This window comes from Staurois parvus, unplaced genomic scaffold (genome assembly GCF_062004578.1).
Source record: "Staurois parvus isolate SC_StPar_1 unplaced genomic scaffold, SC_StPar_1.0 ptg000151l, whole genome shotgun sequence".
Classification (NCBI taxonomy): Eukaryota; Metazoa; Chordata; class Amphibia; order Anura; family Ranidae; genus Staurois; species Staurois parvus.
The window spans coordinates 22,049,997-22,062,999 of record NW_028317947.1 but is presented as its reverse complement, the minus strand read 5'-3'; the positions used below and the strand labels follow the sequence as shown (position 1 = coordinate 22,062,999).

At 40.2% G+C, this 13,003-nt stretch overlaps 1 protein-coding gene across 2 annotated transcripts in view; it reads left to right on the top strand.

Moving 5' to 3' along the window:
- ASIC2 (acid sensing ion channel subunit 2) overlaps window positions 1-13,003 on the top strand; it is a 655,219-nt gene that overhangs the window by 619,467 nt on the left and 22,749 nt on the right. For both annotated transcript variants that reach the window (XM_089674637.1, XM_089674636.1), the window contains exons 4-5: window positions 8,887-9,037; window positions 12,327-12,383. In XM_089674637.1, coding sequence (XP_089530763.1) covers window positions 8,887-9,037; window positions 12,327-12,383 — 208 coding nt within the window. The remainder of the gene's footprint in view (window positions 1-8,886; window positions 9,038-12,326; window positions 12,384-13,003) is intronic.

Genomic DNA, 13,003 nt, shown 5'->3' with positions numbered 1-13,003 from the left:
TATCCTTCTTGTGCCCATGTACATGAAAAGGACACTTTGAAAACACATAAGATCTCATTGGGGAAAATCTCATGTTGGACATCTATACTGATATGGACGGGGTAATGTGTTAGGAACGTAAGGATGCCCCATCGTTTGATGGAGATGAAAATTATAAACCTACAGAGGACTGAATTCAAAGACACCCCGAAATCAAAGTGAAACCAATTATGCAGCAGGCTAGTCCATTTTGCTGAAATTTCATTGCAGCAACACAAAATGGTACTCAGTAGTTTGTATGGCCTCCACGTGCTTGAATGCATGCCTGACAACATCAGGACATGCTCCTAGTGAGACAACGGATGGTGTCCTGGGGTATTTCCTCCCAGATCTGGATCAGGGCATCACTGAGCTCCTGGACAGTCTGAGGTGCAATCTGGCAGTGTCAGATGGACTAAAACATGATATCCCAGAGGTGTTCTATTGGATTTAGGTCAGGCAAGTGTGGGGACCATTCAATGGTATCAATTCCTTCATCCTCCAGGAACTGCCTGCATACTCTCGCTACATGAGGCTGGACATTGTTGTGCACCAGGAGGAACCCAGGACCCACTGCACCAGCATAGGGTCTGACAATGCGTCCAAGGATTTCATCCCGATACCTAATGGCAGTCAGGGTGCCATTGTCTAGCCTGTAGAGGTCTGTGTGTCCCTCCATGGATATGCCTCCCAGACCATCACTGACCCACCACCAACGGTCATGCTGAACGATGTTACAGGCAGCATAACGTTCTCCACGGCTTCTCCAGACCCTTTCACGTCTGTCACATGTGCTCAGGGTGAACCTGCTCTCATCTGTGAAAATCACAGGGCGCCAGTGGTGGACCTGCCAATTTTGGTGTTCAGTGGCAAATGCCAATCGAGCTTGATGGTGCTGGGCAGTGAGGACAGGGTTCACTAGAGGACGTTGGACCCTCAGGACACCCTTATGAAGTCTGTTTCTGATTGTTTGGTCAGAGACATTCACACCAGTGGCCTGCTGGTGGTAATTTTTTAGGGCTCTGGCAGTGCTCATCCTGTTCCTCCTTGCACAAAGGAGCAGATACCGGTCCTGCTGATGAGTTGAGGACCTTCTATGGCCCTGTCCAGCTCTCCTAGAGTAACTGCCTGTCTCCTGGAATATCCTCCATGCTCTTGAGACACAGCAAACCTTCTGGCAATGGCATGTATTGATGTGCCATCCTGGAGGAGTTGGACTGCCTGTGCAACCTCTGTAGGGTCCAGGTCTCGCCTAACGCTACCAGTAGTGACACTGACCCTAGCCAAAAGCAAAACTAGTAAAAAAAAACAGAAAAGACGAGTAGGGAAAAAATGTAATTAGTTTCCTCCTGTAAAACCATTCCTGTTTTGGAGGTCGTCTCATTGTTTCCTATCTAGTGCACCTACTGTTAATTTCATTGATTATTAACAACCCCCTCTGCTACTTAACTGACCAGATCAAAATCCCAGGAGTTTAATTGACTTGATGTTCTAATCTGATTAAAAAGCCTTCCTTTAATTTCTTTTGAGCAGTGCACATTAATATATTGGAGAAAATGGGTGAGTCAATCCAGGAGCAACAACCCAGGTAAGAATAATAGCTGGGCATAGATGTCTTAGGGCACTTTTACACTGATATGGAGCTGTTTTTCCTACACCATGGGTGCAGTGCAGCATATCCACGGGTTTTGTGTGACTTACCTGCACTTTACCATAGACTTCTATTGCATCAGGCGGTTTTTGGTGCATTTTCTGAAAGTGCACCAAAAGTCCTGCATACAAGAATTTGTATTCACTCCTAAACACTTACCTGACTCCTATCACTGCTCCCACACTGTCCCAGCTGAAGCACTGCTCCCCTCAATTCCTTCAAGTTCTACATGGTACAATTTGAATGACTGTTTTGGGCATCCCCACCCTTTCTCAAGTTCACAAAGCCTAAAAATAAACTGTAAAATAATGAATCTTCCCAATCAATAGATGCAGTGGCTGCAGACATTTCTTTTGCTAGGCTTTGGTTCTGGTCAGCAACAAACTTCCTGTCTTGGGGTGTCTGCATTTTGCTTGAAGTAGTAAAGCAGATACCTTTGGACAGTAGCATTGTCAGCCTGGGGAGAGGGAAGTGTTAGAATTGAAGCTGAACATCAGCTAAAACTTCATAAGCAGTTTACTTTTTTTCTTTTGAGATGTAGATTTTACATGAATGAATAAAAGTTCATCATTATAAGCACCCCTGTCAGTGGTATATGATTTATCCCAACCCTGTAATTACTATTTTGTCTGGACAGCTTGGTCTATTAAAGCAATAGAAAAATATTTCAACTTATTGGCTGATTCAGGAAAGAACAAAGAGAGGGCGCACAGGCCTAGTGCATTACCATAAAAAATGTTTAATAAGAAATAATGTAGGTGTTGTACTCACAAACGACAATAAAGCCTCTTCCTCAGGGCTCTGAGGAAGAGGCAAGTCCTCGAAACGCGTCAGCCTATTGGATGTCTACATTCTCCATTACGGACTGTTACTCAGCGCGATGTTGACCCAGCTGTTCTTTTATGATGTGCCTTGACTTTATTGTCGTTTGTGAGTACTACACCTATTTTATTTCTTATTAAACATTTTTTATAGTAATGCACTAGGCCTCTTTGTTCTTTCCTCATTCAGTATATTTGGATTCCCCCAGTCTGTTGCGGGCAGCAAGGTGTGCATGTTCCAGGACATTCTTAATGTGGTTGCAGCCTGCATTGAGTCCATCCCCAAGCACAGGAGCATTTGTGTTTGCTGGTTTATTGGCTGATTCACCAGGGGAAAAAAAAAAGAAAAGAAATGCAGCTACTGCAACTAAGAATTGGCAAGCTGCAATTAAAAAAAATATGTTTTGGGGTTTAATACTGCTTTAAACTAAAAGTAAATGGTAGTATCTGGCCCTTTACTTTGGCTATATAAAGTATACGTTTATTTACTGCATATATAGTAGTTTTTTAATAAAACTGGAGTATCGATTTAAGGTGCTTTAACCTTACTGCAATGCTTACCAGCATTTTTCCTTGTGTAAATAGCATTTGATGGAAACAATCCAAATAGCTAATTTCTGCACCAACAAATCCTGTCCTGTCCTGTCTCTGCCATATTGATGAAGTAGTATGAATAAGTGCGTATCCGTTTACTGGACTAAAGTAAATGAGGAAATAAAACACTATGGTATTTGTATGACGACACTTTCCAAGAACATGGCAGTAAAAGGCAGAGAAGCCTTTCCATGCTGCATTCGCAGGCTTCTACTGACCCTGACCAGAATGGCCTGATTTTTCTAGCAAAGTAAGTGATTTGGGCATTGCAGCAATTAACAGATGAGCAATACCAGATGTGTGATAATAAGTGACATTCTATGCCATTAGCTGCAGACATCTTCAAATATCTTGTAAAAGGTCTGCCAACTGCCTAGAGAAAACACTGCAACTGTTCTTGACCAAGCAATGGACACGGTTACAGGTGAGGGGATCAATAAACCATCAACCAATGCTGGTGGATAGGACAATATTAACTGTGTGCAGGCAAATATTCTCCTGCCCTGTCCTAGAATAAGTACTTTTTTTTTTTTTTGCATGAACCAGAGCATACCAGTACATATTCTAATATGTACTGTGTATTGTTATCTCTGATCTGATAAAAACATGATCCTCGATTTGCCTGTATCTTATTACAAGGCAGGAATAAAGGCGGTACAAATGGGTTGTACTGTAGACCCCAACAACATGGTACGCTCCAACTGATATATTAAGACTGCTATAATTAAAAGTTTCAAATACAAAAAATAGAGGAGATGTCAAAACTTTATTATTTCAGAATTAAAAACTTACCAGACGTGGGCATGATATATTTCCACAAGCATATCTGTAATGAAAGAGTAAAATTCTGCTCTGTGCATTATGGATATAGGACACGGTTTCAACATCAGTATGTGAGGTGCAATAGCATATGGACCGTGAAGAGGTTTTGGTTTTTAACTTTGGAAAAATAAAGTTTTGTTAAAATGTTGTATTCATTGTTTGATATATGGGGCCTAAAAAGTCCTTTCCACCAAACATTGCCTCTATTTTTGTATTTGAAACTAAGCTTTTGGGATGGGCACCTGTAGTAACCAAGTTACACCATTACTAGTTATTGGTATAAAGAAACTTCTCTATGATGGACAGCATTATCTTTAGAATCTGGTTGCCTGCTATGGGAAACAGATGCTTTCAGTTTTATTTTTATGAAGTTAAATGGTGATACCATCAGGGCTTTTTCCCTCAGAGAATAGGTGCAGGGACTCCCCTCTTCTGAGCTATTTCTTGTGTCAGCTACCCCTTCCCACCTCCAAGCGCCATTCCTTGTTCCATCTCCTACCCACCTCCCAGCACTGCCCCTTTTGGAGAATACAGAACCAACTATCATTTTGTGGTGCTAAGTAATGTGTACAAGATTTGTTAATGATCACAAGAAAAGCAGTAAAATAGATCCCTAGAAACCAGCAGCAAAAGACCTCCACTCCCCCCCAGCAACAATGGACCTCCACAACAAAATACCACCTGAGTAGCAATAGGCCCCCAGTGGCAACAACAGATCAACATCCCAGCAACCAGCATCAATAGACTTTCCAGCAGCAAGCAACAGTAGATCCCTTCCAACAACAATTGACCCCCAAGCAACAACGGATCCCCCACTAGCAACAATAGACTTCTCCAGCAACAATAGACGGCCACACAAAAATAGATCCCCTCCATCGACAATAGATTCCCAGGCAGCCAGCATCAATAGATCCTCCAGCACACCCTAGTACACCTTGCCATTACATACAATCAGTTCTGGAGGCGCCAAAACTGCATTCCCCCACGTTCCCGCTGAAAAAAAACCCCTGACTAACCATGAAATGTCTCCATACACAGAAGAAAAGATCATTCTCTTCTATTCATAAGTGATTGGATGTAGGATGGATATATATATATAATTTTTTTTTTTTTTTATATTTCCACCAAATTATGTACTTGAATAGCTGTACTCTAGAAAATGAAAGCACAGATTTCCTTTTTTTTTTTTTTTTGGCAGATGGTAAATTCCAGATAGACATTCTAGGTGTGCTGACATTCTAGGTGTACCTAGTAGGTAAATAACATCCTTTTCCAATGTCATACATATTAATAAATAACATGGACAGAATGTACTCTTCAACCATCATTAAGAACTGACTGCTTTCCCAGAAAGCTCTGCCAGCCTTTATGACTTAAAATGTCAGAGTATGCGATGTTCCAGGTTCTCCATACTCCAAAGTCATTCATAAATATGATAGTTAGAATATAATAGTACAGCTTGACGTCAACAGCTGCAATAGATTTAAAACCAGTTCATTCTATGATGAGAGCTCCCCCACAAATTAACCTTTCTTTAACTGAGGTCTGGTAATAAAGCCAACAGTTAAAGTCGGAAAAGCTCAAGGAAGCTCCTACTCAAGCTGCATATACTGTATACATTGTAAAATGTTCCAAAACCAGCAGAGCAAAGCACCGCACGATTTAGGCTCCTTTTCCACAGTTGTTTAGATCAGATACGCCTGTCAGTTTTTGAGGTGGATCTGAACATAAACTAGTCTATGGGCAGGTGGATGTAAACAGAAATGCATCCGTTTACAGCCAATTACATCCCAGTTTTTCGGACATAACTGTGACAGATTGGAGGTAAAAGGATGTAGACAGATGCATGTCTATTTCCATTCGCCTGCCTATAGACCTAACATGGAACTGTTAAGTTCTGCATCTTGTGATGGAGGAAAAAAATGAACAGACATGGATGTCACAAAAATGACATCTATTCTGTTCTGCTCCGATGTAGCAGGGGATCTGTAGACGAATCGCCTGCTGATCGGAACAGACTCTGCTGTAATGAAAGGACCCTTACCTTCAGGGACATTCTGTTATTTCATTGTGGAAAAGGTGACAAATGGCAATCTAAGATTTAATACTTTATTTACATTTTGTCAGATGAGCCAGAAACGTGAAAATTCACCTGCGGTAATTGGTGTCACTTCAGCAGTGTCTGTACACGCTTTATTAAGTGACAGCTGAAAAACAAAAATGCATGCTCTGTGCACATAGCTAAGATCAATAAGGACAATGCAGTAGGCGTCTTTACTAGGACGCTCATTACACTGTTAGGTTCTGTAAAACTGCTTGGGATATCATAATCCAGACCAGGGGGGAGGGGTGACTAATCTTTAGATTCTTGTCAGTTTTAGCCCCCCCCCCCCATCAAGAGCACCATACAATAGTGTATGATAATAAAAATATGACACAAGGAAATCTATGCCCTGTCCAGGGTTTCTCTATGACGGGTGATGGTTACTCAGCAATGACTAGTTAGGGTTGAAAGAAAGATGGAGAGGCTTTTTTTTAAAGAGGAGATCCTGAGGGGGTGTTTAAAGATGGAGACTATTCTGATGAGACTAGGAAGATGGTTCCAAAGAATAAGATTGGCTGCAGGAAATCTAGGTGTTTTATGAGGGTCGAGGATATGAGTGAAGAGGTTGGCGGAGGAGGAGGAGGAGGAGGATCAGTTTGGGGGTCAATCTGTGTCTGAGGTCAGACATACAAGTGGAGAGTAAAAACCACTAAAGAAATTTGAAAAGACCATCAGGCATGGTAGGGATAGATCAAGTTTGCAGAAGCATTTGTGCTGGAATATATAGCATGATCCTCATATTAGTAAAGATTAGATAGCAGCATATATTGTAGAAACCTAGACAATTACGAGAGATGCCCCCGAAGTTTGGTGTCTTCTTAGGTTGGGATAGGGTGTCTTTTGGAGATGTAAGGAAGAGGTGATGCATTTTATAAGTTAAAGGCAAACTTGTCAGGTAAGTAGAATGGAGCATTTACAGATACAGAGATGTACCAGACAAAGTACTTTCCTGGTCACCTTAAAATGCATTAGCCTGGTACCCAAGTCCAAATAAAGCTGCTGGGTGACACAATGGTCCCCACATCTCAAAGAATCTGACAGACCAGAGGTTCTTATATTTACAAACTGTAAATATTTCAGCACACAACACAATCAAAACTTTAATTTCGCTATTTCCAATTCAATGGGAACCAGCACTTAGCACAGGCATCTCTAATACACGTTCAGCTTTTAAAAGGGTATTTCAAAAGGATTCTGGATGGACCATGAACTGCGTGTTACATATTTTACTGCATTTTCAATACGGCTCCATTAACATCAGGTGTATTTTTCTTCAGCTATTCTAAATCATTTCCACAGCCTGGGCTCAAACCTGTCATCAGGCCTGCTCACTGTTTATTCTTTGTAGAACTTGTGTCAGAAAAACTGTTGTATATAACAGAATGATGGAACGCTAATTATTCTGCAGTAGCTATAATTGATCCGCTCTCAGACTAGAGCAAATTTTCTTTCCAGCGAACTTCTTTGCAGTTAAAACATTACTGCTCCGTGCTCACTAAAACAGTCTATACTGTATATCTAAAAAATATATAAAATCCTGATGGCTAGATAGTATTACTTTGGTATGTTTGTAGAAATGATATTGTCTTTCCTGAAGTCACAAATCCTCTTATAAGACAGTGTTCAATGTTGGAGTACTGTCACATTTCTGAGAGAGTCCAAGAAACATGACCTTTCTTACCAAAATGCCACAATTTTTATAGATCGTTCTCGTGCATGAGGGTTTACCAAAATTTACGAAGACCACAAAGTTAAATTTTATACAGTCGGGTCCCTTTCACACGGGGTGGACTCCGTTTTAATCAGCAGGGGATCTGTCTGCTGATCCTCTACTGATGAGAGCAGAGCCCACTCTGCTCTATGGGTGGCCAAGTGTAAATGGACTCTGCTGTCCGTTCATATGCCACTGCCCTCCTATCCGATCTGCCTACATGGAGGGGGGATGGATCCCCATCTGTATTATTTATTTATTTAGTTTCAGCAGTCCTGATCAGATCGGATTGGAGGTGGATGGGTGTAAACAAACACAAGTCCATTTATACTCGCCAGTCCATAAGGTGAATAGAGGGTCTGATCAAGTCCACCTGAAAAACTGACCTGCAGGACTGATCTGACCAGGGGCGGACTGACAATTCATGGGGCCCCCGGGCAATAGAGGATCATGGGGCCCCTGTGTCCTTGCCCAAACTCAAAAAAGCCTATGACAAAGGTACCAGGGGCATCTCATGGGGGCCCCTACTGACCCCGTGCAGTGCCCCAGTTTCCAAATGGTCAGTCCGCCCCTGGATCTGACTCTTCATGTGAAAGGGGCCTTAACCTGGAGGGCCCAATCATAGCAACACAAGTTGTAATTCGCATGCAGGGATGCAAACAGACCGTCATCGTTTCTCTTTAAGAACACACTAAACTGCAGCATGCAGATGCAAACTCGCTATTTTTTACTTTAAATGTATATTCATTTAGTAAAATGTATCTATTAGTATCACTGCAGGCAAACAGTGTGAATAAGCCCTCAATCTTGGCACATAAGCAGTTTAAAAAAACCACAGCATGTTTTTCGTCAAGGGTGGCTGAAGAAGCCGAACAGAAGATGGGTGAATTCAGAAAAGAATACAATTTTGGTTGCATTTCACTGTGATGGGCTATACTACTGAATGTTAACTTTGTGGGATTTCAAAATGAGTGTTTATCTGCATCCAATAGCTGGTTAGAAAGCAAACATAATATGTGCTAACCGTGATATCCACCATGTTGTTTCTGACTTAATATCTCTGTTTTCTTATCTTTCATTGTGTCCCTTTACCCCATCACCATCTCATCTACCACCTTGCCTCCCATACTCTCCTTCCTCGATCACTGCCCCTCCCTCCTCTCAGCTTACATATCTCCCCTCACCATGGGGCACTTGCCGTTTCTCCGATCTGGGCTCGGACTTTTTCCCAGTATACAGTATCTCAGCTTGTAGGATCGACTGTGAAACCAGATACATTGTAGAGAACTGCAACTGCAAAATGGTGCACATGCCAGGTGAGGCATTACTAGACCTCCGCACCTTATTCCAGTACAGAGACAATGACTGCCTTTCAATTAATAAAGGAAGAGCAACAATAACTGTTTATGGCATTAATCTGTGTTCTGATCTTTTTCCATGAAGAGAACCTTTTTTCTTTTTTTCTTTTTTTTTTTTTTTTTTTGTTATATTGATTGGTTGTAAAATCATTTTCTCTGGCACTAGATGTCATAATTACAATAATTGCTGTACATTATTCAAAGACCTCTAAGAAGCAGATCACTGTTTAGCTGTTGTTGGCCACATACAAGACATGCAGACTCAGAGAGCAAAAATGTGACGTATTGCATGAATTGCTCCTTACTCTGAATGCGAGGAAGCTACGCCTCTAAAACATCTAATTTTGCCTGTTTGAATCTGCTCTCTGGAAATGTAGGATGTGCTTCCTTTTGACCCGTACTCATTAACGATCTTGTATTTGGTGTGCAATCCCTGCTGCACAAAACAGAAGCATTAACCCTTCACTTGCTGACCCAATGCCATAGACACAGTCAATGCCTGGTTTATATTCAGCCCCACAAAAATTGAAGAATCTTTAGGTGATGTAAAAAAAAGCCTGATGTAAACAGGTGGAGAGAATTTCTATTATTAAAATGTAAATGTTTCATTATGTAATGGATGCACTGCTGATCTCATCAATTGGAAATGTAATGCATCCATAAATGAATTTGCAATTAAGTCCTCATGCACACTGGACGTTTTTACAGCGGCTGTTTTTGGCTTTTGGTGTTTTTTTTTTCTTTTTTACAGCCAGTAAACCCCCCAGCATATTATCCTGTGTGTCCATGCACACATAGACTGTAATCAACATTTTTTGGCAGGAGAAAAAAAACCCAGGACTAGTGGGTTTCTAGAGGATTAGCTGTAAAAATTTTGGTAAATTTTGGTAAAACATTTTCTGTAAAAAAAAAAGCTACAAAACGCCGATAAGTGCTAATGCAAAAACGCTGAAATAATCACGCTTTTAATGTGACTTTACACAGCTAACCTTACCAGCATTATCAAAACGCCCCGTGTGCATGAGGGCTTACAGTCTTCAAATGTCCCACCTATAGTGACCTTAGAATGTTATATTCACATTACTGTGATTTCTTGGCTGTGTGTTTGGATGTGTTACAACAAAACATATGTATAACAATGCTGACAAAGCGTGTGCTACTGTATTACAACAAGAAAGGCTAGTGGTAAAGGTTGGAGAGGAGACACAAGTTTGGGGTTTAGATTACAGGCGTTCTAGAATAGGAACAGCTAGTTAGGTACTATTTCTAATGGGCAAACTTCATATCTTTTTTTTTTTTCTTAGTTATTAATAAAGTAAACCAGGATGGGTGTTGTTCCAACGTTATCACTAAGTAACTTGCAGTTTAAGTGGACTTTCTTTGAATTTGTATGACAAAGGGTGTATTTAGGAATGGGGCGCTAGAAGTGGCAATGCAATAAATCAATTAATGTATAAAATATTAAAATTGTGTAAAATATGCCCAGAGATTAACAGAAATGTAAGATATATACAGTATACATCCCCATATATATACCCTTAACCGGCCACTGGTGCAGTAAAAATATTCTTCGAATGCTGAACAGAATGTTCTGTACACTCAACTGTAGCTTATAAACTCAGTGAGATGGGGAGAGCAATTGACAAGTTTCTCAGATTCCAATCAGGAAATATGAGAAAACATCTCAAACGATGCAGTGAAATTGATAGTTTATGACCATTTGAATATATTGATATTTCATCAATAAATACCAATAGGGAAACACATCTGTTAAACAACAGTCCATGGATGAAACAAAGAGCTACGGTGCCTTGAAAAAGTATTCATACCCCTTGAAATTTTCCACATTTTGTCATGTTATAACCAAAAACGTAAAGGGATCTGCTAACTCTTGTACCCCCTTTTTGTATACCTTGAGATCTCCCTCTAGTCATACATACAGTGCCTTGAAAAAGTATTCATACCCCTTGACCATTTTCCATATTTTGTCATGTAACAACCAAAAACGTAAACACAAAGTGGAAGGAAAATGATAAATGATTTCACATTTTTTTACAAATATGTGAAAATTGTGGCGTGTGTTTGTATTCAGCCCCCCCTGAGTTAATACTTTGTAGAACCCCCTTTCTCTGCATTTTCCTTCCACTTCCCAATTATGTGCCACTTTGTGTTGGTCTATCATATAAAAGCCCAATAAAATACATGTTATGTTTTTGGTTGTAACATGACAAAATGTGGAAAATTTTCAAGGGGTATGAATACTTTTTCAACTTGACAACTATAAAGTGTACTGGCTAAATATGTTCTCTATAGTTGACTGTTCAAATCTAGGATGGTGGTGTCTGGACCGCTCAGCTCTGATATTCGAAGATTCTTTGATGCTTTTAGGCTACTTTCACACTGATCCATGGCAAAAACTCATATGCATTTTTACTGTGTTTGTAGTGTGGTTTTTTTTTACAGAACATATGACTCAAAAAATGCACTAAAATCGCAACACGGGTGCCTTTTTGATATGTTTTGCCGCATTATCTATTGATTTCAATGGGGAGGTGCATTCTTTATTTACCTCACCAAACCTGCACAAAAAATGCAGCAAGCATTATTTTAAAAAACTCACTGGATCCGCAACAGATCAGTGTGAAAGGTTCCATCGGAATACAGAGTCTCACATTTTCCCTCTGCTTTTTATTTTTTTTTTTTATTTTTTAACACAAAGGTGGAATAAAAACGGATCAGTGTGAAAGCCTAATACACTTCGCGCTGATACACTTCGCGCTGATACACTTCGCGCTGATACACTATGCGCTGATACACTACGCACTAGCCCTTGAGACTTTGTGATCTGCAAGAAACACCAACTGTGCTAGCTATAGTACTAATAATACAATGAAATGTGTCAATTATTGGCTTCAAACTTTCACAAATCTGTGGTGGAGGAGCGAAATTACAATTGATTTTAGCCTTTGGTACGTGGTCAGAAGCTGCTAGAGTAGCTCTAGGGAGTTGACATTTAAGTGTCCTCACTCCACGGGGTGATAGATATCACTGCACTAAACCACATCATCAAATCAGACATTTAGTTTACTTTCTAGATTCTAATAGACAGACAAAAGCTGGCAGGGTGCTATAGATTAGTGCAGAACCTAAACACATTCTATTGAACAATCATTTGTTTGCGATAAAACAATGCAGTTGTGTTTTTTTTATCTATATGCTTTTTCTGATATATGGTCTTTCCTTTCAGGTGATGCCCCGTTCTGTACCCCCGAGCAGTATAAAGAATGTGCGGAACCAGCACTAAGTGAGTTTAACACCTGAACTGTTGTCAGGAGACAAACCATTCTCAATATCTGCAGTGAATGGGATTGTCCCTGTTAAAGATACATCCAGAACAAAGTCAGACATTTTGTAATGGTTAAATATTTACTAAAGACAAAAAGAGACTGCTCACTTTGCAAGGGAGGTTGCCCCAGCTTAGTGACACAGGTGAAGTGCTGCTGACTTCTATCATCCATTCATGAGCAAGGGAAAATGTAGTTTGTTTGTTTTTTTATTTTCCTTGTACATTATTGGGCATTCTTTGCAAAATGAAACTTCAACACATCCAGTAAAATCTTGAGAAAATTCTTTTGCAACTTCGCCCGCACACTAAACAGCCTCTTTGCCTTTAGTAAAACAACCTCAATGTATTTGTTGACTCTGCAATATGCTAACTTTAATAGGATTTATATGCTGGCATAAATGTAGGTAAAGTTCTGTATGTCGGCAGTAATTGCATTGCTTTTTATGGAAAGTATTGTCATGTTTTATAAAACATGACGTATCCAGAGAGGAATACTGTCCGTCTTATACAAGAAAGGATCTCATCCAGTGACGTGTGACACAGGTACTTCTGATGGGTTTAGGCATTTCAATTCATCA